The sequence below is a fragment of the Triturus cristatus genome, chromosome 12 (genome assembly GCF_964204655.1).
Source record: "Triturus cristatus chromosome 12, aTriCri1.1, whole genome shotgun sequence".
NCBI lineage: Eukaryota > Metazoa > Chordata > Amphibia > Caudata > Salamandridae > Triturus > Triturus cristatus.
Window position 1 is genome coordinate 51,083,819 of NC_140595.1, and position 26,484 is coordinate 51,110,302.

The window sequence follows — 26,484 nt, forward strand, 5'->3', positions numbered from 1 at the left end:
TGGAAAAAACTGAATAGGGGAATCTGTAAGGGGCGCTGCATATGAGTAATGCAATTGGGCACTTGATAGGGGCCACACAGCAGTAATGAAGAACTAGAGAGCTAACCTCCCACACTGAGGGCGCCCTGTGGGAGCCATGATGGTGGGGAAAACAACTTACTCTTTAATATTTCAATTGCTAAGGCAGAAGGCAGAATTTTAAGGGCTAGGTGTTGCCAGCTGTACTGTTTTGGAGGCCTCTAAAAACATTTACTATCCTTACATAAAGTAAAGCCTAACCAATTAAAGTGTTTGTTTGTGCAAACCAAGTTCTCTCAGTTTCTGGTTTTACTAGGTTCAAAAAATGGTGCAAGTCATTTGCCCCATTTTTATGCTCAGTGCAGATCTTTACATGATGTTGCCCAACTGAGTTTAAAATACCAAACCCTGAATGCAATATTCAACCCTTATTTTGATCACAGTTTTCTGTTAAAATCTAATACATTTCTTCGGGTACCATGCTAAAATGTGAATTTGCGTCCAATGCATTGCAACGAAAAAATGTAACTTGACCCTCAGATTAATGAAAAAAAGGGTTTAGTGACATTCGTTTTTTGCGGTAGAATTTGTCAAATGTATTATCTTGCAAATCACTTACTTACAAATTTTGTTAAATACACCTTGGGCAAAATTTCCAAACATCAAATGTTTGGGGTAGAAATGGTCTTGTGAAAATGCAAAAAATCTGTACAACGTTAGTTTCTTATTTAAATACGGGTGCATGAATCTACAACTATTTTCATCCACAAACACAGTTTTTGAAAAATTTGAATTAAGAGATTTAAAATAAAATTTAAAAAAAATCAAATTTCTTTAAATGTGCAAAGTTTTCTGCACCATTCCATAAAAGTGTCACAGCACTGCAATGCTGCCATGAATAGGTTCCTGCAGATTGGAGGCACAGATTGCGACCCACTAAGGGTCTCATTCTGATTGGGCAGGTAATATTTGCATACCCATTAAATATTGATACTGCTGCACAGGGTGCGGCAATTACTGGGTGCACAATTGATGAGTTTAGGACTCAGAATGGGGGCCAATATGAGACTTCAACAGCCCTTCCAGAGACTACAGCTGGGCCTCCACAGGTGTGCTCTGCACACACCTCTCCCTGTGGGGCCACCCCACCTCTTGTAATGCCATAAGCTGTTTATGGCGCGAGCTGCAGGAGCTCCTCAGGCGCCTTATTCCCCTTGACCTTGCAGCCCAGGCGGGGTCACTGGTAGGATCTAGTGTCTGGAGTCTCAGGAGTGCACTCCACAAGGCCTGCCTGGGAGCAGGGACCAAACGAGCCTCACCGAGTCTGGGGGGACAAATATGGCTTTCATGCTGAAGAAGATGATGATGGGGGCGTCCATGAAGAACCTGGGAGGGGACGGGGAGAGGAAGGACACCAGTGATGGGAAGGAGACACCACAGTCCAAGGGCCTCACTCGGGAGGAGTTTGAGGAGTACCAGAGGCAACTCGTGGAGGAGAAGTAAGTGGTTCAGAGGGGGCGTGGCTTCCGGTCCCTTATATCTTCCTGGTGACTTGTGTGGCCCTTCCTGCCAAACCATGGCTTGTTAGCCAAGAGCACTTTGTATGCTGTTACTAGAATTGGAAACCCAACTACATGCCCCAGAATGCCAAGTGACAGGGCTGATGCCTTCCTATCTGCTCATGGTCTCTAGGCTGCAGGCATGGCAGTAATAGGTCAAGCACTCAGGGGTCTCCATTGGCAACACTTGACCACCAGCCTCTACAGAACCCACCATAATCCCATAACTTCTATCTGCGCCCTTTCACGCCTGCCTCCTAATACAGACCTTCGTAAAGATCAGGTGTGACGTCATTCAGTGGTTGTCTTTTAGTTTGCCTCGCTTTGCATGCTGGTACTTGTAGGCTCTTCTTTGACCTGGCTGATCTTCGGTTACATTCTTACCCTTCCGGAGTAATGTGTCACTACCCACTGGTTAGAGCGTTGTTTCCATCCGCTGCCATGCCTTCACTTGGAGTATTGTGTCCACCTGTTAGTGTGACCTCACCTGCAGTGCTGTGCTCACTAAGACCTGCATAGATGATTATATGTACTAACTAGTGAGCCATGACCTGCAGTAGTGCACCCACACCTTAGACAGATGTCACCTGCAGTGCAGTGTCCTCACAGGCAGAGCTCACCACTGGCATAATGCATATTCATTAGTCTGAGGTCACCTGGAATATTGTTCCAATAATTGGTGTGATTTCAGCTGATGTCTCATGCCCCCTAATCAGTGAGACCTCAGTGGAGTAGTGTGCACCCTCATTGGTGAAACCTCAACTGAAGTCGTTAGTGACAGCTTACCTGAACTTCCTCCCACTATACATGACTGATAACAATTGCAGTTAAAGACTGAGTTATGGTTCAGGCTCGAACGCATAAAACCACTGAAATCCATCAGTTATGGTTATAACTAGACAACACAGGACATAGCACATGGTGTGTGCCTGTCAATTGTTCTTCTGTGCCACTGGCATGTCAGTGTTTTGTGGTCGGCAGACACAGTGAATTATACCGGGTGTAGTGTCCTTTCCTAACTGTAACTGGTGGCTTTCAGTGGTTTGGCACACACTTGAGTCAAAACCATAATTCAGTTTTTATCAGTTTTTTTCAGTACATTTCCTAGATTTTCTTAACTACTTCGAACTCTTACTGAACTCTAAAGGAAATAACAGATGGCCTGCGGCGAGCTCCTATGCTACACCCACCACGACTTCCCATACCCGGCGTTACGCACTGCCTTTGGCCATGAGCAGTGCAGTTAGGGGAACCAATTCGCTTTGGTTGCACAATTCAGCACTTACAATGACCTCTGCTAAGCTTAGAAGTTACCTCCAACTCGCAATTTGCGCACGCAAAACAGTGTTTTTTTCCCCAAGAGAGTCTCAGATTTTCTACATGCCTCTCCTCACAAGCACTGCTCACATGCACGCCTCACCACTGACCTGGGGGTAGGTTACTTGTGGGGTTGGCCCAGTGGCATCTTAAAGACTTGGGGGGCCTTAGGCAAGACATACTTTGGTGGTCCGGGGCAAGACATACTTTAGGCACCCTGGTCTGGAACAGCTGTGCATTTTATTACACATTTCTGCCAATTCAAGCCCCATGACGCCAAACACTATTAAATAATGCATTACATGCTGAGATGGATAAATAGACATGTGAGGTAGAAATCAAGTTCACTTATCCCAGGGCCCCTTGAAACGTGGGGCCCTCAGAAATTGCCCACTTTGCCCATGCCTTAAAATATCTCTGCGTTAGACACACGTGGCTGTGGAACAGGTTGTTTTTTTTGCAAAGCGCAAAACTTACTACAGCTGACTGGCATTTTCAACATGGCAGCAAAAAAAATTGAGCCTTAATCCATCCAATTACATTACTTACAAATAAAAAAAATAAGAATCCTGCGATTGACAGCATTCCCTTGCAAGTTTTAATGAATACGTACAAAAGTGTAAACCCTTTAACTCTAGTCCAGCACGTTTTATTAAAGCAAATTTCTTAAAAACTACTGAACGGATTTAAATCAAGTCAAAAAGCATGCTTTTGGGAGTAAATTTCGAAGTTCATGGCAAGTTTGGTGTAAACCCACTCAGCGTTTTTTGCTCTATCCTTTGGCAAAATGTCCTATGGGAGCTAAAATGGGAAATGATAAACCTTTTCGCCACCCTTAACTGTTTTTTCCCCCTGAATAAATCTTCATGACACTTGCCCGGCTGAAACTTAGCTGACTGAGTTCATAGCCAAATTTCGTATAAATGCATCCACGTGGTCAAAAGTTATAAACAAATCAAAAAATGCATTTTCAATGGAAAGTGCGATCGAACCATAACTATACAGTGACACACACCACTTTGTAAGATACATATATGCATGTATATGCAGATGTGTTTGGGGAGGAGCAGTGACGCGAGACCTCGAATTGGTCAAGATATTCATTCTCTCCACCAACAATGGCAATTAGTAGCACATTACACTCTCTGCATCTGCTTAAGTGTTTTAAGCCAATGCATTTTTCATGTGCATTTGTTTTAATAAATGGTATTTAACCAGAGCGAGGAGTTAAATTTGTACAGCAAAATAAAATCGTACTGAAGAGGTCTGGAAACTATAGGAAAGTTGTTTCACTGCAAAGTCAATGTAATATGCATTCTGTGAGGCAGTAAACCGTGTTTGTCGTGGTAATATTTCTGTACTGTGAATGCATGTGGAAGGCTAGAATGCTTTGCGACTAACTGATGGAATGCGCAGCTATGAATCTACCTCTGGGAGACTGGACTCACCAATGAATGGACCACTGTGGACCTTTGTGAGTTGGGACTTCAATGATTGTCACTGGGAATTAATGCTAACTGCAAGAATGCACAGTTGTGAATCTACTTGTGGGAGTCATGAATCATTGCTGGAAAGTAATGCTGTGAATGCATCTGTGGGGGTAGAACTCACTGCAGGAATGCACAGCTGTGAATCTACGTGTGGTAGTCGTGAATCAGTGCTGGAAAGTAATGCTGTGAATGCATCTGTGGGGGGGGGTAGAACTCACTGCAGGAATGCACAGCTGTGAATCTACTTTCAGGAGTCGTGAATCAGTGCTGGAAAGTAATGCTGTGAATGCATCTGTGGGGGGGTAGAACTCACTGCAGGAATGCACAGCTGTGAATCTACTTGTGGGAGTCGTGAATCAGTGCTGGAAAGTAATGCTGTGAATGCATCTGTGGGGGGTAGAACTCACTGCAGGAATATACAGTTGTGAATCTACTTGTGGGAGTCGTGAATCAGTGCTGGAAAGTAATGCTGTGAATGCATCTGTGGGGGGTAGATCTCACTGCAGGAATGCACAGCTGTGAATCTACTTTCAGGAGTCTTGAATCAGTGCTGGAAAGTAATGCTGTGAATGCATCTGTGGGGGTAGAACTCACTGCAGGAATGTACAGCTGTGAATCTACTTTCAGGAGTTGGGAATCAGTGCTGGAAAGTAATGCTATGAATGCATCTGTGGGAGGTAGAACTCACTGCAGGAATGTACAGCTGTGAATCTACTTTCAGGAGTCGTGAATCAGTGCTGGAAAGTACTGCTGTGAATGCATCTGTGGGGGGTAGAACTCACTGCAGGAATGTACAGCTGTGAATCTACTTTCAGGAGTCGTGAATCAGTGCTGGAAAGTAATGCTGTGAATGCATCTGTGGGGGGTAGAACTCACTGCAGGAATGTACAGCGGTGAATCTACTTTCAGGAGTCGTGAATCAGTGCTGGAAAGTAATGCTGTGAATGCATCTGTGGGGGTAGAACTCACTGCAGGAATGCACTGCTTGGTGTTTTCGGGTGCTGGGACACACTGCAGGAACGTATGACTATGGATCTGTCTGTGACCGTTGAGACTCACTGCAGGAATGCACATCTGTGAATCTACGTGTGGGAGTCGTGAATCAGTGCTGGAAAGTAATGCTGTGAATGCATCTGTGGGGGGTAGAACTCACTGCAGGAATGCACAGCTGTGAATCTACTTTCAGGAGTCGTGAATCAGTGCTGGAAAGTAATGCTGTGAATGCATCTATGGGGGTAGAACTCACTGCAGGAATGTACAGTTGTGAATCTACTTGTGGGAGTCGTGGATCAGTGCTTGAAAGTAATGCTGTGAATGCATCTGTAGGAGGTAGAACTCTCTGCAGGAATGCACTGCTCAATGTTTTCAGGTGTTGGGATACACTGCAGGAACGTATGACTATGGATCTGTCTCTGACCGTTGAGACTTACTGCAGGAATGCACAGCTGTGAATCTACTTGCAGGAGTCGTGACTCACTGCTGGAAAGTAATGCTGTGAATGTATTTGTGGGAGGTGAAACTCACCGTAGGAATGCACTGCTGGGTGGTTTTGAGAGCAGGGACCACTGTGGGAAACTATAGTAATGAAAAGGTCTGTGATAGTTGAGACTCACTGCAGGAATGTACAGCTGTGAATCCATCTATGGGATTTAGGACTTACTGCAGGAATGTACAGTGTGAATCTACTTGTAGGAGTTGCGACTCCGTGATGGAAAGTAATGCTCTGAATGCATCTGTAGGAGGTAGAACTCTCTGTAGGAATGCACTACTGTTGAGTTTTGGGAGTTGGGACACACTGCAGGAATGTATATCAATGTATAGCAACGAATCGATCTGTTACAGTTGAGACTCACTGCAAGAATGTACGGCTGTGAATCTATATGCAGGAATGCACAACTGATCATGCGCCTGTTGAGGTTTGTGTACACACTTTAAATGGTTTACTCTTTTACCTTACTTTAGAATTGAAAGAGACCACAACTTTGCGCAGAAGAAGGCCGAGCACGCTACAGTCCGAATGCATATGCGCGAAAAGCACCGACTGCCTCAGGTAAGGAAATACCTGCACATTTCCACTGCTAAGTTCTGGCCTAGCGATCTAAGAGTGCGAGAGGGGACATAGGGGATCAGCAATTTCTCCAAGATTTGTGGGGGAGTACCCTTTAGGATTTTAAATGCAAAGCAGAGAACCTTAAATATAATCCTCTGCTGCACAGGGAGCCAGTGGAGAGAGCGCAGAGTATTGGACACCGAGCATCGCCTAGGCAGACCTGTCACCAATCGGGCCGCAGCGTTTTGAACCCGCTGGAGCCGCAGAGATTCTGACTGGTTTATCCCCGCCAGTAGGGAGCTGGCATAGTCCAGCCTGGACAGCACTGATGCTTGGACCACCAGCTGTCTTGTGGGTGCATCAAAGAACTTGAGGATGGGTCGAAGTCCTCTGATGATGCCATAACAAGAAGCCGCCACCTTCTTGGTATGACAGATGAAACTCAGAGAAGGATCAAGCCACGCCCCCAAGTTTTTTATCCCTGCCGCTGGGAGGGGAGTCACACCCAACTCCGAAGGCCACCATTTGTCATCCCACAAAGCCACCTGTTTACCAACCACCATAATCTCCGTCTTCTTGGTGTTTAACTGGAGACAGTTGGAATTCATCCAGTTAGCCACTTCCCGCAGACCATCACAGAACCTGGGAGCCTCCAGGTCTGGGTCCCCATTCAGTACTCCATATCAAAGCTATGACTTGACCTTTTGACTGTCAGAAGAATAGAGTATGCAGTTCCTCAAAACAAGGGGAGAGTGAGAGTGTGAAGTAGAGACCGTGTGTGGACGGAAGGGAATTCCTCTAGTCGGAACTAGGGTCCTCACACACCCAGCAAGCTAGGTGTCATGCTTCATCATATGGACCTGCTCCTCGTCGGGACGGCGCTGCAATCCCCGACGGGCACCCTTAAAGGGGCTCTTTAGCGGAGATCTTTTGTTCCTGGCCGTATGATGTAGTGTGTGTGTGTGGGGTCTAGTGGTGTAGATGTGAATGTGTGTGTGAGATTAAAACAAGTTGGGTAGTCCACGAACAGGGCTTTATTGAGAATGGCTATCCACTTGATTAAAAAACAAGAAACAGAGTGGCAGCTGACTGACGTTAAGGTTCAGCTAAGCTATGCTCTTCTGTGATGGTCAACATGTTTCATGCCTAGTGGTCTGATGATCCGTGGCAATTCTTCAGGACCTAATTTATAAAAACTATCTACACGATGTGGGAAGTACAATAGTTACCTGCCACGTGTATTGAGGGACAACGGTCTCACCATATGTACGGGGGAACCTAAGAAAAGAAAAGTGTTATATAAGGTCACCCCGACATCGGTCAGTGTTGGTAATCAACCGTTTATTCAAACAATAGTCGCACACAAGGTCTCGCTCCCTAGACGATATGACATAGAACTGATAATAGTGACTTACTGTGGATCAACACACTATACAATTCTAAGTGCTCTCCGTGAACGTGAGATTAAAAACAAGAAACACTTTAAAAATCAGAAGACAGGAGATAAACTCTTCACTACAGTATAGTCTAGAGGACTAGTGATCACGTTCTGAAAAACCAGGGAACTCACCTGAGTGGGTTTGTATCCCTGCTTCAGTCCGTATTCGTTGCGCCACCTGTAGCACCAGACTCCTGGTGTACTGATGATAATAAAAGATAAGGTGGAAAAACGAACAGTAAATAGTAAATAACACACCCAACCTGTGTTGTCGTCACTGGCAAGGAACTGACGCCCGTGGTATGATCCCATTATGCGGTGCGGAGTATAACAAGCCATGGCACAGGCCGGGGGTTATTTGAGTAACCGGAGAAACCCCACAAGGGACTAGGATGGGAGTCAGAATGAGGCATGGGTTTCCGCAATCAACCACCAACCGGTATAAATTGTGCCCGTCTGGACGTCACAGGGAGCCCCATTGCGTGCTAATCGAGGCCCCCAAGAGGATTACAGGGTACGTCCAGTGCACATATCACGTGTGTCCAAAGAGCCCACAATGTGGGGGCGGGATCACAAGCATGCGCGACCGGGCGGGACCCTGTTGATCCTCAAGTGGTGGTCGAGCAATGCGCGCTGTGATGGTACACAGCTAGTCCAACATCATAACACCGCCAAGAGTTGAAGCAGAGACCACCATGTCTCTCCCAGCGTCCCCGAGTCCAATGTAGGACTCACTCTACGAAATACCGCCGTGCCTGCTAGTCACGGATATACACTCATGCCGCTATTGCGGACCTCTCGTAATCCCCCGGGAGCACCGGGCTGACAAAGACACACTTACGTCAAGGTTGCTGCTTGGATAGGCCGGTAACCTACCCTGGCGCCGCACGAACCGGGAAGGGTGGCTCCACTCGGTTCCTGCATAGATATGCAAAGTGATGTAAAGGGGGGCGGGCCAGCTTGACGGGACGTCACTCTACGTTAGCGCGTGAATAAGGAGGAAGTTTCTCCGTTATAGAATTGTCGTTCATGGCGGCCATCTTAGCAAGTGGTTGTGGTAATGTTAATTAGACACAAATCAAGGGCTCAGTGGGGCGACTTGGGGGGATTACACAACAACAATGTATCGAGAGTGACCGTGTAGGCCACCAGGATGTATGATGCAAAAAACATTTATGAAATATCGGATAAAAATATATAACCCTAAGGTAAGGGCTGTAACGGGAAAGTTTCAGATGGACTCGCTAGGAATGAGAGAAAGTGGAAGCCAGAGACAGACCCTCATGTTAAAGGTCAATGAGGCTTGCAGCTCAATGTGGTATTAATTGTTATCTATCCGTGAGTGATGCCCATGGGATTTGGTCGTTGAGACCTTCACTGTCAGCCCTCAAGCGATGTACCCATCTCTGTTCTATCTTGAACAGGGCTTTTTGTGTGATCCTAGGGTGGGCCTCAAGAACTAACCATTTGAGAGAATCTGGTTTATGATTATTCTCTTTGAAGTGAGTGTATAGTTTGGTGGTAGTTTTCAGACATCTCACATTGCTTTTGTGTTCTGTTATCCGTGTCTTGACTGGTCTCATGGTCATCCCCACATATCTCATTTCGCACGGACAGATGATAAGATAGATACAATGTGTAGTGTTACAATTGGTGTGTCTCTGAATCGTCCAAGTGAAGGAGTCAGAAAACACCACCTCTTTCGTCACTGAGGTCTGGTGACATGCAACGCAAGATCCACAAGGGTAATGACCTTTTACTAGTGGAAGATCCCATAGGGTTCTCTGTTCCAGTTGGTCAATGTGTCTAGGTCTTGTGTTGATGAGAATGTCCTTCAAATTTTGTGTACATTTGAAAGCAAACCGTGGAGGTGGAACGGTGAGGTCACCCGTAGTCAGGATCCCCCAATGTCTCTTAATTATGCTCTTTATGCGTGTGGAATCAGGGGTAAAGGATGTGACGCAAGTCAAAGTCTCTGTACTTTCCCTAGTGATTGGTTGTAGTAGGGTCTCTCGTGGGTTGTTGCGTGCTCTCTTTAGTGAGTTTCTAACCTGACGTTCAGGATAACCCCTATGTCTAAGGTTGGAACTCAAACGGTGTGCTTCGGTTACGTAATCAGTGGTGGAGCTACAGTTCCTCCTGACGCGAAGGAACTGTCCAAAGGGTAGATTATCCTTAAGCGCCCTTGGATGGTGACTACTATATAGAAGTAGACTGTTCCTGTCAGTTGGCTTCTTATATAGTGTAGTGCTGAGGCCTGTGTCATTTAGTGTAACCATCAGATCTAAGAAAGGTACCTGTGATTCGGAGATGGTGTGAGTGAACTTCAGAAATTGATTTTGTACATTGATCCATTCACAGAAGGCTAAGCAAGTTAGTTGGTCCCCCTTCCAGAAGATTAAAATGTCGTCTATGAAACGTCTCCACAGTGTTAAGTTGTTGGAGTAAGGATTGTTGGGGTTCCTAATGACTTCTTCCTCAAAGGTGGCCATGTAAATACAGGCCACACTTGGGGCAAAGGTGCTCCCCATCGAAGTGCCCTATGATTGATGAAACAGTTGTTTGTTATACTCGAAGAAATTCTCCGTGAGGGCTAATGTGGCACATTCCATTATAAAGGAGATGGGGGTAGGGGAAGTCCATTCCTCTCTCCTGAGAACATTCTCAACTGCCATAAGGGTGGCACGCTGGGGGATATTAGTGTATAATGCTTCCACATCCAGCGTGACCAACAAGTCAATGTTACTTGTGTCGTGTATAGCCTCAATGACTTGTAGGATATCCGTAGTATCCCTGATGTAAGTGGGAGTTTTCTTAACTAGGGGTTGTAGAAAGTGGTCCACAAATCTGGAAAGGGGTTCCAGAATTGAACCTATTCCTGATTCAATGGGGCGCCCAGGGACTGGTGTGGTGCCCTTATGTATTTTAGGAAGTGTGTAGAAGTATGGAATCTTGGGATCCTTGGTAGTGAGAAATTCAGCTTCCTTTCTACTGATCCACCCATTGTTTTCTGCTTCAAAGATTATTGCGGCAATTTTGGTGGTAAGTCTTGTTGTGGGATCAGTAGAGATTGGAGTGTAATATCTTGTGTTGTCAAGTTGTCTTTTACATTCACGGTCATAGTAAGTAGTATTTTGAATCACAGTGGCACCCCCCTTGTCTGCCTGTTTAATGGTGATGTTAGTGTCATTGGCTAAGGTTTTCGCAGCTAGCAATTCCGCATTAGACATGTTATGGAAAGTGTGCTTAGCGGGAATCGTACTTAGCTCACGAAGAACAGCTTTTTCAAATGTAAGTACTTCTGGGGGGACCATATTGTTGGTCGGAGTGAAGGTAGACGGATTGCGTAACCCAGTATCTGTACATTCAATAGCTGGTTGATCTTGGAAGAAAGCTTTCAAGCTTATTTTTCTGAAGAATTCATGAATCTCACAGTTATTTCTAAATCTGTCTGTTCTGGGTGTAGGGACATAACCTAGTCCTTTCTCAAGGACCTCTTGTTCCAAGGAGCTCAAGGGTCTATCAGAGAGATTAACCACTAATTCCTTCTCCCTCTGTTCCTGCCCCTGGGTCCCTGTGGGAGTTGTTCCTGATCCTGCCACTGAACTACCTTTTGGGGTCCTCTTTTGCGCCCTCTTCCTCTGCCCCAACCTCTGTCTAAAAAAGGAGGGTTGCCAGTGGGATAGAATTGGGGCTGCCCATGTGGATACATGGGGTACTGCCAAAAGGGGGGTGGTGGTTGAGGTGGACCCATGTAGGCCGGTAAGTTATTGTAGTGGTTATAAGGAGAAGGAGAATTCCTCTGTTGTTGATTTCCTCCCCAGCTGCCTGTGCTAGAATCACTGTTAGTCGAGCCCCTTCTAGAATTATCTGAACTATCATCCGAAGAATAACCATTCTTGGTTGTTTGGAAACCTGCTTTCAGATAGGGATAGATCTTTTCCTTGTCAAATTTCAGAATGTCCTTCTGTAATTTGGCTATTTTTAATTTGAGCAGATATTCTCTGTTTTCAGTGATCTCACTGTTAATTTCTGCTAATTTGGCTTTGAAAGCTGTATTCTGGACGGTAGATTTCAGTGCGCTTTCTGCCGCCTGGATTCTAGCTAATAGGGCATCTGCTAATCGTTGGGCCGTGTTAATGATGAGGACCAAAAGGTCTCTGGTACACTTCCAGGAAACCAAGCACCATTCTTTCTTAAAAGTTGGATCTTCCAAAAATAACCTAGGAAAAACATTGATGATAAGTCCACTAGGAGCTATATTAGCTCGTAGATACTCCGTCATCAATGCCCCATGGAGTGTGATTTTAACCCATTCTTTTTTTAGTGCTGTGAGTGTAGTCCAGTCTTCTGATTGTGACCCTGAGGCCACAGAACCCCCTGCCCCGAGGAGTGAGGGAGTTTTCCTTAAAATATCTGCTACAGCTTCATCGTTGAAGCTGAGTCCTAGGTTATCCTCCATGAAGGTGAGTAACCAACAAAAAACCGTCAGAATTACCGAGGTTTTTAAGACAAAAAGGGGGTCCACTAAGTGCAATTGGCACAGTATGGTATCCTGAATAACGTCCCACGGGGGTGGCCCGTGCAAAACTTAATTATCAAACGAGGGGGACCGGTGGGCTTTTAAGAGAGGTCCAGCATACAGGCCCAGTTAGTCAGTCAGAAGAATAGAGTATGCAGTTCCTCAAAACAAGGGGAGAGTGAGAGTGTGAAGTAGAGACCGTGTGTGGACGGAAGGGAATTCCTCTAGTCGGAACTAGGGTCCTCACACACCCAGCAAGCTAGGTGTCATGCTTCATCATATGGACCTGCTCCTCGTCGGGACGGCGCTGCAATCCCCGACGGGCACCCTTAAAGGGGCTCTTTAGCGGAGATCTTTTGTTCCTGGCCGTATGATGTAGTGTGTGTGTGGGGTCTAGTGGTGTAGATGTGAATGTGTGTGTGAGATTAAAACAAGTTGGATAGTCCACGAACAGGGCTTTATTGAGAATGGCTATCCACTTGATTAAAAAACAAGAAACAGAGTGGCAGCTGACTGACGTTAAGGTTCAGCTAAGCTATGCTCTTCTGTGATGGTCAACATGTTTCATGCCTAGTGGTCTGATGATCCGTGGCAATTCTTCAGGACCTAATTTATAAAAACTATCTACACGATGTGGGAAGTACAATAGTTACCTGCCACGTGTATTGAGGGACAACGGTCTCACCATATGTAAGGGGAACCTAAGAAAAGAAAAGTGTTATATAAGGTCACCCCGACATCGGTCAGTGTTGGTAATCAACCGTTTATCCAAACAATAGTCGCACACAAGGTCTCGCTCCCTAGACGATATGACATAGAACTGATAATAGTGACTTACTGTGGAGCAACACACTATACAATTCTAAGTGCTCTCCGTGAAAGTGAGATTAAAAACAAGAAACACTTTAAAAATCAGAAGACAGGAGATAAACTCTTCACTACAGTATAGTCTAGAGGACTAGTGATCACGTTCTGAAAAACCAGGGAACTCACCTGAGTGGGTTTGTATCCCTGCTTCAGTCCGTATTCGTTGCGCCACCTGTAGCACCAGACTCCTGGTGTACTGATGATAATAAAAGATAAGGTGGAAAAACGAACAGTAAATAGTAAATAACACACCCAACCAGTGTTGTCGTCACTGGCAAGGAACTGACGCCCGTGGTATGATCCCATTATGCGGTGCGGAGTATAACAAGCCATGGCACAGGCCGGGGGTTATTTGAGTAACCGGAGAAACCCCACAAGGGACTAGGATGGGAGTCAGAATGAGGCATGGGTTTCCGCAATCAACCACCAACCGGTATAAATTGTGCCCGTCTGGACGTCACAGGGAGCCCCATTGCGTGCTAATCGAGGCCCCCAAGAGGATTAAAGGGTACGTCCAGTGCACATGTCACGTGTGTCCAAAGAGCCCACAATGTGGGGGCGGGATCACAAGCATGCGCGACCGGGCGGGACCCTGTTGATCCTCAAGTGGTGGTCGAGCAATGCGCGCTGTGACCTTTTGACTGACCTTTCAGATCACGCAAACTGTTTAGCTGGAAAGGACTTAAAGGAGCAGTATTAACGCCTGTGGAAGAGTCGAGCAGGGCTGCTCGAGCTTTTTGCTCAGGTCTTCACACTATTGCACTATGAGATAATACCAATGGCTAGAGTGCACTATACATACCCCAGTAAGGTAACATGACATCCCAGCAGTGACCACGCAAATGTGGGAGGACTGTGTGGTAGGCCAGCCTTTGCGACCCTTAAGACCCTAAGGCAGTAATACCTGGAGAGAAGTGTTTTTTTTTAACATTGGTCCATGGCTGCCATTTGGCAATTTAGCATTCTGCAGTTTACCTCCCATGCTTTTCTGTCATGAGCAACTAAGCAACATTGGTGAGTTGTACTTTACGTGGTGCTAACGTGCAGCTATAGAAACGAGCATTGATAAAGCTAGTAAATCTGGCGTTTGCTAGCCTGTGATGTTTTACTGATTTTTGGCAGATATATGCTATAGTCCTTAAAAGTGTAAATGTAATAAAAAGTACTAATGCTGCCGTGTAAAGGAGAGGGGTGCCAATAAAAGACCGCAGATTTGTTTTCTGTAATGCTTCATCTCGGTCAGTGGAGGGAGCTGTCATTGTAGTCCTTTTTCTATGCCAATGACAGCTGTCAAATAGTCCTACGTTTATGTCGATGCTTACTGCAAACCGTAGTCCTACTTCTATGTCTATAACCTGTCCCCGTTTTTTGTTTTGAGAATCTGGTCATCCTATCTCGAATAACATGGCATTATAAATTCAAGAAAACTGTGATAGACAAAGCAGAGTGTTAACACTACAGTCCATTCACACACAATGGCTAACCCTACTCTTTGCACCAAAATCTTCACAAATCCGCATTTTATCACAGGAAGAAAGTCATTCCCTTGCACTCCTTGAAATATGAGGGTTTGCCATACACTTTCCTGCCGTAAAAAGGCATATATTGCTGCCTTTTATAGAATTAGTCGTACATGTCCTTAAGGGGTGGATAAAACTTGCAAATAACTCGCACAAACCCCAAAATGTGTAAATCTGCAAGTGTTCATCAGATTTTTTAAGGACAACTGCTCAGGAATACGCCTGCTCCTACCACTGGATTAGATTACATCAAATCTTAACAAATAGCGTCCAGTAATAAATAAACATGCGGGAGGAATTATCTGCAATTATTATCTGCAAAAAAAGTGGAGTTGGCCTAACGGCTAGGGCGCTCGACCTCGGACCTGGGAACCGGGTTCGAGTTCGAGTCTCGGCAATGACGCTGAACATCCCGTGATTCTGGGCAAATCACTTAATCTCCCCGTGCCTAAACAAAAAATGAATGTGTCTCCTCATGTAACGTAACTGGTGCTATGTAAAGCGCTCTGATACCCGATTCGGATTAAGTTCGCTTTATATAAAACTCTGCAAAAAAAATAAAAAATTATATTAAACAAGATCAGATAATTTTCATCCGCAGTTTGGTTTTTGCGCTCATCAATTACATTTAGGTGTTGAAATATCTGTGTAAATCATGGCCATTGAGTCAGAAGGACAACACTGGGGGACACAGACACAAACAGACACAGACACACACATTTTAACATGTGTCGTAGTCCCAGTGATGCCTCTCCTCAGGATTACGTCGGTGCTATGTATGGGCCCCCCGCCCATCCGACCCCTGCCCGGTGTACGTATTATACCCTCGGACGAGGAGAGAGGTGGGCGAGGGAAGGTCGGGAAGGAACAGCGGAGGGATAACCTGAAAGAAACAAGAAGACGAACTTTAGACACCGGCCCCTCTCTCCTACACCCCTTTTCACCCTCCCTACTAGCTTCTTCCCCTACCTGGGGTTCCTTCCTTCCCACAGCGGACGATGGGCTAGGGTCCCCTCGGGGACTCTGGAGGGGTTTCTTGGGAGTGTACGGAGTCCAATGTGGCAGCTCTCTTCGGGTCCCTATCCGTTGCCTCACGGACGGGACGCGCTCCCCGTTCCTTCACGGGGAGGCGAAGGGACAGGCTCAAGGCGTTCCGCAGACTCAGGCGCTACTACTCACGCCCTGGAACTCCGGGGGCTGAGGAGCGCCGGAGGAGCGCCGGAGCCTTCGCTGTTTGTTTTGACGTGGAAGGTGCTGGGGGCGCTGCCCCTCCCGCCTAGGAATCCTTGAGGCGGAAGAGCGCCCGGAGGTCTGTGGAAGTAGACGGCGCTGCCACTCACGCCTGGGAATCCTTGAGGCGGAGGAGCGCCCGGAGGTCTGTGAAGTAGACGGCGCTGCCACTCCCGCCTGGGAATCCGTGAGGCGGAGGAGCGCCGGGAAGTCAAGAAGTGCCGTTGGCGCCTGAGGTAATGGCAGTGGCGCACCGGAAGAACTGGTCTCCTGTGCCGGCTCGGAACACAGGGATCAGTAAGGGCCAGGGAGGGTCCCGCTGGTTGTGGCGGTGAATCGAGGAGACGCCGCCTGCTTACCTCCTCTGAGTCGTCGCGCTATCAGTTGCGGGAAAACACACGCCGAGGCGCAGGCTGGATGGAAGGCAGAAGGCTGGACGAAGCGGGAGCGAGTTCGGGGCCGTTAGGATCCGCAAGGGCGGACGGGAATCATTGGCCCCGCCCCTCGGGTTGCCGCGTCTTTTATGCTTGACCGGGGTGCCGTGACGTCTCTTCCGTCGGGAGGCCGCAGGGGCCGCTGGGAGTTGGAGTCCTCTCCTCGGAACAGCTCCGTCGGCCCCCAGATCATGACAGCACACCCCTCTTCACCCCGGCAACCGGACCGCCGGAGCCCCCAGGCTTGGAGGGTGAACGCCGGTGGAAGGCCGCCACCAGTCGGGCCGCGTGTACCGCCGTCGCCGGCTCCCATGAGTTCTCCTCGGGCCCGTAGCCTTTCCAGGCCAAAAGGTACCACAGCTTGCCCCTTACCAGCTTGGAATCCAAGATGCGGCGAACGATGTACTCCTGTTCGTGGTGCACCCACACGGGTGCGGGGGGCTTCTTCACCGGGCACAGCGAGGGTTTGAGCAGTGACACGTGGAACACCGGATGGATGGGCAGATGCTGCGGCAACCACAACAGCACCGCCACCGGGTTCACATGTCGCACCACTGGGTATGGACCTATGTACTTCGGGATAGCGGAAGCGGATGTTTTTTGTGGACAACCACACTCTCTCCCCCTTGCGGTAAATCGGTGCGGGTCTCCTCCGTTTGTCTGCTTGTGCTTTATAGCGTGCCTTCGCCATCAGCAAGCTGGCCCTGGCCTGTTTGAGAGTGGCGTGTATGGTGCTGAGTCTTGTCTGTAAATCAGGAAGGGACACTGCCTCCCTGGGGAGAAGGAAGGGTACAAACCGGGGGTGAAACCCTGAAGCAAGAAAGAAAGGAGTGTGGTGTGTTGAGGTATGTTGTGCGTTGTTATAAGCCACCTCAGCCACCCAGAGCAAATCAACCCACGAGTCCGCCGCCTTATCGGCGTAGCAACGCAAATATTGTTTAAGGGTCTGGTTGAGTCGCTCTGTTTGCCCATCTGTCTGGGGGTGGAAGCTCGTGGACAGGGAGGAATGGATGCCAAGCTGTTCGCACCACACTCTCCAGAACCGGGCGGTGAACTGCGATCCCCGATCCGAGACGATCCCCACCGGGAGTCCATGAAGCCGCACCACGTGTCTCAACAGGAGTGACGCCAACACCCCTGCCGAGGGGACCTGTTTACAGGCGATAAAGTGGCCCATCTTCGTGAGATAATCAACGACGACAATGATGGCTGTACATCCCTGGTCCTTCGGCAGCCCCACCACGAAGTCTATGGAGATCCTTTCCCAGGGATTCATCGGGGTAGGAAGCGGCATCAGCAGACCTTGCTGTCGTTGATGGTCAGATTTCGTCTGTGCGCATACCGTACATTTCTTCACCCATAGCAGTATGTCAGGACGAACGGTAGGCCACCAGAACTGTCTCAACACCCTCTCCAGGGTTTTGGTCCCTCCCATGTGCCCTGCGCTGGGTATGTCGTGGCACCATGAGAAGACGAGCTTTCGGAGCCGCAGGGTGGGGACTAATACCCGGGACCCCCACAATGGAATACCCTGGTGAAGCCGCCATTCCTTGTGGCTTCGTAACCATGAGGACCAGGCGAAGGTTTGGATCCCTTTCTTTACCCCCTGTAGAAAGGATTCGGTTTTCAGACTGCCGATGACCTGATTCGGAGCGAGAATGGATTGCTCGGGAGTCACCGGAGGGAAACACGGAGGACTTTGGCGAGAGAGGGCGTCGGCTTTTTTGTTCAAAGCCCCGGGACGATAAGTCACCACGAAATTGTACTCCGCAAAGAAGAGCATCCATCTCTTTTGCCTTGGTGACAGGTCACGGGCGGACCGTAGGAATTGTAGATTGCGATGGTCCGTGTATACGGTCACCTGATGACGAGCCCCCATCAACCAGTGCCGCCATTCCACGAAGGCTTCACGTATGGCGAGCAGTTCTTTCTCCGAGATGGTATAGTTGAGTTCGGCCGGGCTCAGTTTCTTGGACATAAAGGCCACCGGATGGAGCAGCCCTGTATCCTGCTGTCGTTGGGAAAGAACAGCCCCCACCGCTTCGTCGGACACGTCGGCTTCCACCAGGAACGGTAACTCCGGTTGGGCATGGCGTAGGACGGGAGCGGAGGTGAACGCTTCCTTGAGCTGCTCGAACGCGGTCTGGGCTTCTAGCGACCACAGGAAGGGGGTCCCCTTGCGGGTTAGCTTGGTTAGAGGTGTCACTGTTCGGGAGAACTGGTGGATGAACCTCCGGTAAAAGTTCGCGAAGCCCAGGAAGCTCTGGACTTCCTTTACCGAGGACGGTTGTGGCCAAGAGGCCACCGCTTTTACCTTCCTGTCTGTCATGATCTGTCCTTCAGGGGTGAGTAGGACGCCCAGGAACTCAACGGTGGTCACGTGGAACTCACATTTTGTGAGTTTGCAGAATAGTCGATGTCGCTCCAGGGCTCCCAACACGGATCGTACGTGTTCTTCGTGGTCCTTGGGATCAGATGAAAAGATCAAAATGTCGTCGATGTAGACCACGACGTGTTTGTCCAGATAGTCCCTCAGTACCTCATTGAGGAAGTATTGGAAAGCGGCCGGGGCGTTACAAAGACCGAACGGCATAACTAGGTATTCGAATAAGCCGAATCGGGTCTTGAACGCCGTTTTCCACTCATCCCCTGCGCGTACCCGAACCAAGTGGTACGCCCCTCGAAGGTCCAACTTAGTGTAGATCCGTGCTCCTCGGACTTGTTCTAAGAGGACGGGGATGAGTGGCAAGGGGTACTGGTTCCTGATGGTCATCGCGTTGAGGGAGCGGTAGTCAATGCAACAGCGTAGCTCACCGTTGGCCTTCGGGATGAAGAATAGGGGGGACGCCGCCGGAGAGCTGGAAGGGCGGATGAATCCCAGTTTCAGGTACTTCTCCAGGTATTCCTTCAGATGATCGGTTTCCGGACCGGTGAGAGCATACACCCGGCTGCACGGAACGCTGGCTCCTGGGACGAGGTCAATGCGGCAGTCGAAGTCACGATGGGGTGGTAGTTCTTCGGCTTGATGCTTGTCAAAGACCCCGGCATATGGCGCATAGCAGTCGGGGAGAACCATCTCCTTCTCTGCTGCAGTGGCCACGTGGTGCAGGGTCCCATCTCCCTTCCCCGGTGGTTCCTTCGTGAGTCGGCAACGGGTTTGACAGAACGGTGAATTGAACGTGACCGTGTTCGTCGCCCAACGTATATGAGGTTCATGCCGCCGCAACCAAGGTAATCCCAGGATGATCCTGCACCGAGGGGCTTGTATTATATTCAGGGTGAGCCACTCTCCGTGTTCTTTCCCTATCGTCACCCACAAGGACGGAGTGACTTGTCGAATAGGACCGGATTCCAACTCCTTGCCATCGACAGCGTACACCATCTCGGGAACGTCTTTGGAACGGAGGGGGATTCGCAGTCTCTCTGCTTCCTCGATGTCCATGAAGCACCCCGTGGCCCCTGAGTCGATCATGGCTCGCACTTCCAGAGGACAGTTGTTCACCGTCACTTGTGCGGTGATAAACACATGGTCGGGTTCCCGGGTGACGTCGGATTCCAATGAAGGGATGTACTGACAGCTTGAAGGCATCCCTCCCCTTTCCTTCAAGCGCGGGGGTTTTCCGCCGGTCCCTCAACGAGGCTGGCCGTTGTTAGACCTGTTCGGGACCTCCCGGTCTTCGGGCGTACCGGGCATTCACGCAGGAAATGCCCCTTCTTCCCGCAGTATAGGCAGAGGCCCTGTTTTCGTCGGTGGTCTCGCTCCGAAAGGGTCAGGGAAGCCCTCACCGTCCCTATCTCCATAGGGACGGGCCCAGATCCCGTCGCGTCCGACAAGCGGGGTTGCTCGCACGGCGGGGACGGCTTGTCCTTTCGTCTCTGTTCGCCTTTTCGTGCCCGAAGGCGATATTCGAGCCTGGACGCTAGTTCGATCATGGCCGGGCACGTGAGCGGCTGGGGGTCGATCTGGGCGATCACGTCCTTCAGTTCCTCCGTGAGCCCTCTGTAGAAGATAGCCGTTTGCTTCGCCTCCGGCCACTCGGTTTCGGCCACCAAGCGGCGAAAGCTGTTGACGTACCCTAGGAAATCGGAGGGGGCCTGTCGTAGGTTTAGAAGATCATGGTCGGCTGAGAAGGTGTCTGCTCTTCGGTCGAAAGTCCGCTCGAACTCCTGCCGAAAGGTGTCCCAGTCATATAGCAGGGCGTCGTCTCGCCGTACTAAGGGGACCGCCCATTGTGCTGCTTCCCCTGTTAAGTAGGAGATCAAGAATGCGACTCGGGCCTGGTTCGTGAGAAACAGCTTCGGCTTGCAATGGAAATGGAGTTGTACTTGCGTGAGGAAGACCTGCACTTTCTGGATGTCCCCGTGGTATCTCTCTGGTGGGGCCAGGGGGACGTGAGCTGGCATCTCCACAACCACCTGCGGAGAGGCAGCTGGAGATGGCGTCCCTGCGTCGAAGGGATTACGCTGCAGGCGATCCAAACGGCCATGCAGGGCGACCGAGTCAGCTCTGGACGCCGCTAGTTCTAGCTGGATCTGGGCCAAGACGGCCATGACACCGTCCAGTGAGGCCATGTTTTTGCACCAACGAAATCAGGAGGAGATATATCCGTGGGCCAATGATTCTGTCGTAGTCCCAGTGATGCCTCTCCTCAGGATTACGTCGGTGCTATGTATGGGCCCCCCGCCCATCCGACCCCTGCCCGGTGTACGTATTATACCCTCGGACGAGGAGAGAGGTGGGCGAGGGAAGGTCGGGAAGGAACAGCGGAGGGATAACCTGAAAGAAACAAGAAGACGAACTTTAGACACCGGCCCCTCTCTCCTACACCCCTTTTCACCCTCCCTACTAGCTTCTTCCCCTACCTGGGGTTCCTTCCTTCCCACAGCGGACGATGGGCTAGGGTCCCCTCGGGGACTCTGGAGGGGTTTCTTGGGAGTGTACGGAGTCCAATGTGGCAGCTCTCTTCGGGTCCCTATCCGTTGCCTCACGGACGGGACGCGCTCCCCGTTCCTTCACGGGGAGGCGAAGGGACAGGCTCAAGGCGTTCCGCAGACTCAGGCGCTACTACTCACGCCCTGGAACTCCGGGGGCTGAGGAGCGCCGGAGGAGCGCCGGAGCCTTCGCTGTTTGTTTTGACGTGGAAGGTGCTGGGGGCGCTGCCCCTCCCGCCTAGGAATCCTTGAGGCGGAAGAGCGCCCGGAGGTCTGTGGAAGTAGACGGCGCTGCCACTCACGCCTGGGAATCCTTGAGGCGGAGGAGCGCCCGGAGGTCTGTGAAGTAGACGGCGCTGCCACTCACGCCTGGGAATCCTGGAGGCGGAGGAGCGCCCGGAGGTCTGTGAAGAGGGTAGCGCTGCCACTCCCGCCTGGGAATCCGTGAGGCGGAGGAGCGCCGGGAAGTCAAGAAGTGCCGTTGGCGCCTGAGGTAATGGCAGTGGCGCACCGGAAGAACTGGTCTCCTGTGCCGGCTCGGAACACAGGGATCAGTAAGGGCCAGGGAGGGTCCCGCTGGTTGTGGCGGTGAATCGAGGAGACGCCGCCTGCTTACCTCCTCTGAGTCGTCGCGCTATCAGTTGCGGGAAAACACACGCCGAGGCGCAGGCTGGACGGAAGGCAGAAGGCTGGACGAAGCGGGAGCGAGTTCGGGGCCGTTAGGATCCGCAAGGGCGGACGGGAATCATTGGCCCCGCCCCTCGGGTTGCCGCGTCTTTTATGCTTGACCGGGGTGCCGTGACGTCTCTTCCGTCGGGAGGCCGCAGGGGCCGCTGGGAGTTGGAGTCCTCTCCTCGGAACAGCTCCGTCGGCCCCCAGATCATGACAACATGCAACATAAAAATACATGGTGGGCAACTTGTTAAAGGGTTTTATAAATGGTAACTCGTGGTTCTGGTGTCTTTATAACCAGCCAACCTTTCCAAACTGCTGCATTCTAGCATCTGGAGTCATTTTGTTTTTTAAAAACAACGTAACTAACTCCCATTGTGATAAGGACTTGAAAAAAGAAACCTCCAAAACTGACTACATGGTGTCCTGAAATGGAGCCACATGGCAGCTGTCTGCTGCATCTGGCTCTTTTTGTTTTCCTCCTTCTTTCTCCCTTTACTGCTTTTCTCTCTATTGCTCTGGGTCACAGTTTGGGGATGAAAAAAAGCCCTGGTCCCCAGATTTGAATCACTGTGCCTTTCACCTGCAACCACTGCCACAAATTAAGCACCAGAGATACCCAGAGTGGGTGAATGGCTTCTTGGCCAATCTACTCAGAGCGACCCAAGAGAGCTTGCTCATCTCTGCTGCGTGTGAGCGTGCGGCCAAGGCCTGGTTGTATTGGAGCCACAGGCCCACCTTAAAGCCAAGCTCATGGCCCCACAAGGACCTTTGGAAATGTCCATGATGTCAATAGTTTGCACAAGACAATGGAGACCTTGCAGGGCTGCAGCTCCCGATGCAGAAAGGCACTAAAATCCCACAATCGAGCATTACCGCAGGAAGACACTAAAGGGAAAGTTGGTAGCCCTTCGCGTTCACCAGGGATTGTCCTGCTAGACTCATGATAACTCGCTTTCCACAATGTGCCTCATGCATCAGGATTCTACTCTCCATGTTTTCATCCACTCTTGATCCCTCCTTCAACCAGGGGAGATTCGCCAATGACCATTGGTTGGTGCAAATTAGAGGCTTCATTTGGCATTTTGGGGTGACCACAAAGTCTAGTACAACTCTATCCTCGTCGCCACATGAAGTGTTTATGAGTATGGGAACACAAGTGTTTATCCGATAAAAAAAATTCAGCAGAAGAAAAGAAGCCCCCTACATTGCATCATTAAGGAATCCCCAGGGGTGGTAGCTTTTGCCCTGTGGACCCCTAGCACTGGCCATGCTACCCTGGTCTCAGGGGTCATGAAGGAAGCAGTTGGAACAAGGAGTGAACAGCACTGTGTACTTTCTGCAGTTTGCACACCTTTCGCTACCTACAGTTACTTAACTGCACACAGGACCCTGTTGAGAGGCAAAGGATTGGGCAAGGGACTATATTAGGGGGATGGGGGTTCAAGGGGTGCATGAGGTCACATCCGCTATCTCTTGTGGTATGGTGAATTGATTTTCATGGGCAGTTCCACTTCGACCGTCGACCACTCACACCAGCTCCATCAGTTCCAAATCCCACGCATCCCAAAATGCATGGTCATTCAATGCCACAGGTACAGCCAGTAACAACAGATGGGAGAGCAGCAATTTAATGGCATATTCTATCCTCAGAGGATGATAGTGAGTTGACCTGGAGAAGTCAAGGGGGGCAGCAGGAAGTGCAGTTGAGAAAGGAATGTTTCATGTATTGAATCAAATTTTATTTGCTTTTCCTTTTCCTAGAGCGAGAAGGATGAATCCCAGATACAGATGGTGGGAGGAGAGGTGGAACTTCCTCAGGACCTGGCGAAGATGGTGCAGGATGACGAGGACGAGGAGGAAGCCAACGGGTCACTCTTCGGGATGCTGCAGGATGTGGACTTTGATGCACTAAAGACAAAGGCGCAAGGGACGTTGACTGAGGTGAAGCGCGCCGCCGAGGACAAGTGTACCACGATGTGAGAAGCTAGTCGTTAGTACCTCAGGTGGTGCAGGTGAAGAAGACCCCCTAATACCAGGCTGGAGGAGCCCACTGGCTCTTGACGCTGAAAGACAGAAGGTCCACGTACAAACAAGAGGAGCAGGGGCCTTCTCCACCACCACGTAAAGGTGTCAGACGCTAAAAGACTTCCCACCCAAGGGACAGTAACGGAGTCAACACTCTACCCTTGTCCACATCGTACAGACGGTGGCAGATCATAGCCACGAGTCTTAGGCATTGTGGGCGATGGGCTGGTCTCTGGCACTCATTGGCACTTGGATTGGAAAGAGAACATAACTTGGGCCCTAGGCTACTTCTCTGCACAGAAAGATCATCATAAAAAGTGAACTCAAAAACACTGAGATCATGCAGAGAAGGAAAGAAGAATAAGCTGAGGCGGGCAAGCATAAAAACCACAAGCATTTTTCAGTATTATTCGGTCTAATTAAAAGATGAGCTTTACGGCTCCGGGAGCAGGCCTAAATGCATCAGTTCCAAAAATTCATTCTTATTTTATCATCTAAATCTTTACATTTATTAGCATGTATTGTATTTATTTTTAGTATTTTGCTTTAGCATTATTGTGTCATCTTTCAGCCACTTCAAACCACCTGAACAAGGGTCTTTTCACCAACTGTAGACCGGATTATTATTGGTTACGACGACAACAACTACCATAAAAATAATAACAATAAAACAGTAATCAACATTAGTATTAGGACTAATATTATTAACAATAATGAACGTAGAAATTGTTTTATTATCATCGTCGTTCTCGTTGTAGTTGGCCTTATTTTGTTATTATCCAACGTGTTGTCTTCGGGGAATTAATAAAAAAAGAATTTAGCTCACAAAGCCCAGGGAATCCATTTCCATTTGCTTCACGCTGGGTCAGATCCCCTCCATCAACTTTTCGCCTATGTTAAATCATCTTCAGACTTTTCGTCTCGGTCCTCAACTGGACCTTCTCCCTCAGCTCTTGTTCGGACATCAGAACTTCCTCCTCATTGCAGGTCATGATCTGGTACCTCAAATCCTCTTCTAACTTGAGAACTTCCTCCTCATTGCAGGTCATGATCTGGTACCTCAAATCCTCTTCTAACTTGAGAACTTCCTCCTCATTGCAGGTCATGATCTGGTACCTCAAATCCTCTTCTAACTTGAGAACTTCCACCTCATCCTTGGATGTGATCTTCTGCCTGACCTCTACTTGAGAACCATCATCTCACTCCTGCTTGTAGTCTCCTACCTCTGCTAATTATTATGGTCTCTCACAGCAGACTCTCCTCCATGAGACTCTAAATCTCCAAGACTTTCTAAACAAGAAAGAAGGAGCCAAGCGACCAAGAGCGATTATACGTGTAAAAATTGACGGTGAAAAGCCCTGCACACTGAGCATTTTTGCACATGCGAAAGTCCCACCGTGCTGCAGCAAAACAGCACTAGGAGGACACATTTTCATAACAAACCTACAAACTAATCAAGAAGAACCCTCACTCAATGGAAGTCAATTATGGAATCAAATATAAAACTACACAAAATTTACAAACAACAAAAAACAGCAATGATTTGTGAAAAAAAGACTATTCTTAGATTTCAGTATTTATTATACTTTTTTTTTAAATTATATATATGGTTATTTATTCGCTTTGTACTGTTTAAATGCATACAACCTGTATATGGTAATATAAAGCAAGAAAAGCCATATAAGCAATAAAAACTCTTAATTAAATGCAACATTTTCTTCTTTCAGCAACAGTGTTCATCTTACAGCCGCCAAACACCTGAACCGTCAATCGTCCTGTCAACAGCAGACACGGCTATGCAAGAAGGCGACCATGAGTGGTCGAATATTCAATGTTGTAGAACCCATATTATGGGACAGAGTCTAACTCAACACCTAAATTGGGCTAGCAATTAGAAGCAAATGAAATTTTTTAATACTTTGCCACTGTATTATACTTCATCTAGTCTAAATAAATACAATTCCCAACGTTTACTTAACTGTTCATGATTTGAGGTGTCTCGAACAGGGGATAGGACTCCTACGGTCAAAGGATGCCTCTAATGAGAAACTTATCAGCAGTTGTTTTTTTCAGTTTTAGTTAGAAAATCAAAACCCTACATGTAAATGAAAATGCATTATTATAATTATTTGATTAATCATCCATGCTTACAGATAATGTGCATAAATGGTTTCGGATAGCCATGATAGTAGATGGGTTTAACTGTTGTAAAATGAACATGTGTAGAAACATAATAGGGACATATTGGTTGATCAAACTAAATAGAGATCACCATCAAGAATCTCTTCTGTAGAAAAGAAATAATGGATCACTGACACAATATTGTGGTAAACGATATCGTTGACAAAAATATTGTGCCAAATATATTTACCACAATATCTTGCTCCTATACTTATAATGGTAAATA

General features: G+C 48.6%; 1 protein-coding gene and 1 long non-coding RNA gene across 2 annotated transcripts in view; one reads left to right on the forward strand and one right to left on the reverse strand.

Moving 5' to 3' along the window:
- The window catches only part of LOC146772425 (uncharacterized), a 442,975-nt gene that overhangs the window by 340,003 nt on the left and 76,488 nt on the right, over positions 1-26,484 (reverse strand). The gene's annotated exons all lie outside the window — the stretch shown is intronic.
- LOC146772427 (complexin-4-like) lies at positions 1,289-25,766 on the forward strand. The gene is made up of 3 exons (XM_085636714.1): positions 1,289-1,517; positions 6,347-6,434; positions 23,814-25,766. Exons 1-3 carry the CDS (start codon positions 1,357-1,359, stop codon positions 24,030-24,032), a joined length of 468 nt encoding a protein of 155 aa, XP_085492840.1. The 5' UTR covers positions 1,289-1,356; the 3' UTR covers positions 24,033-25,766.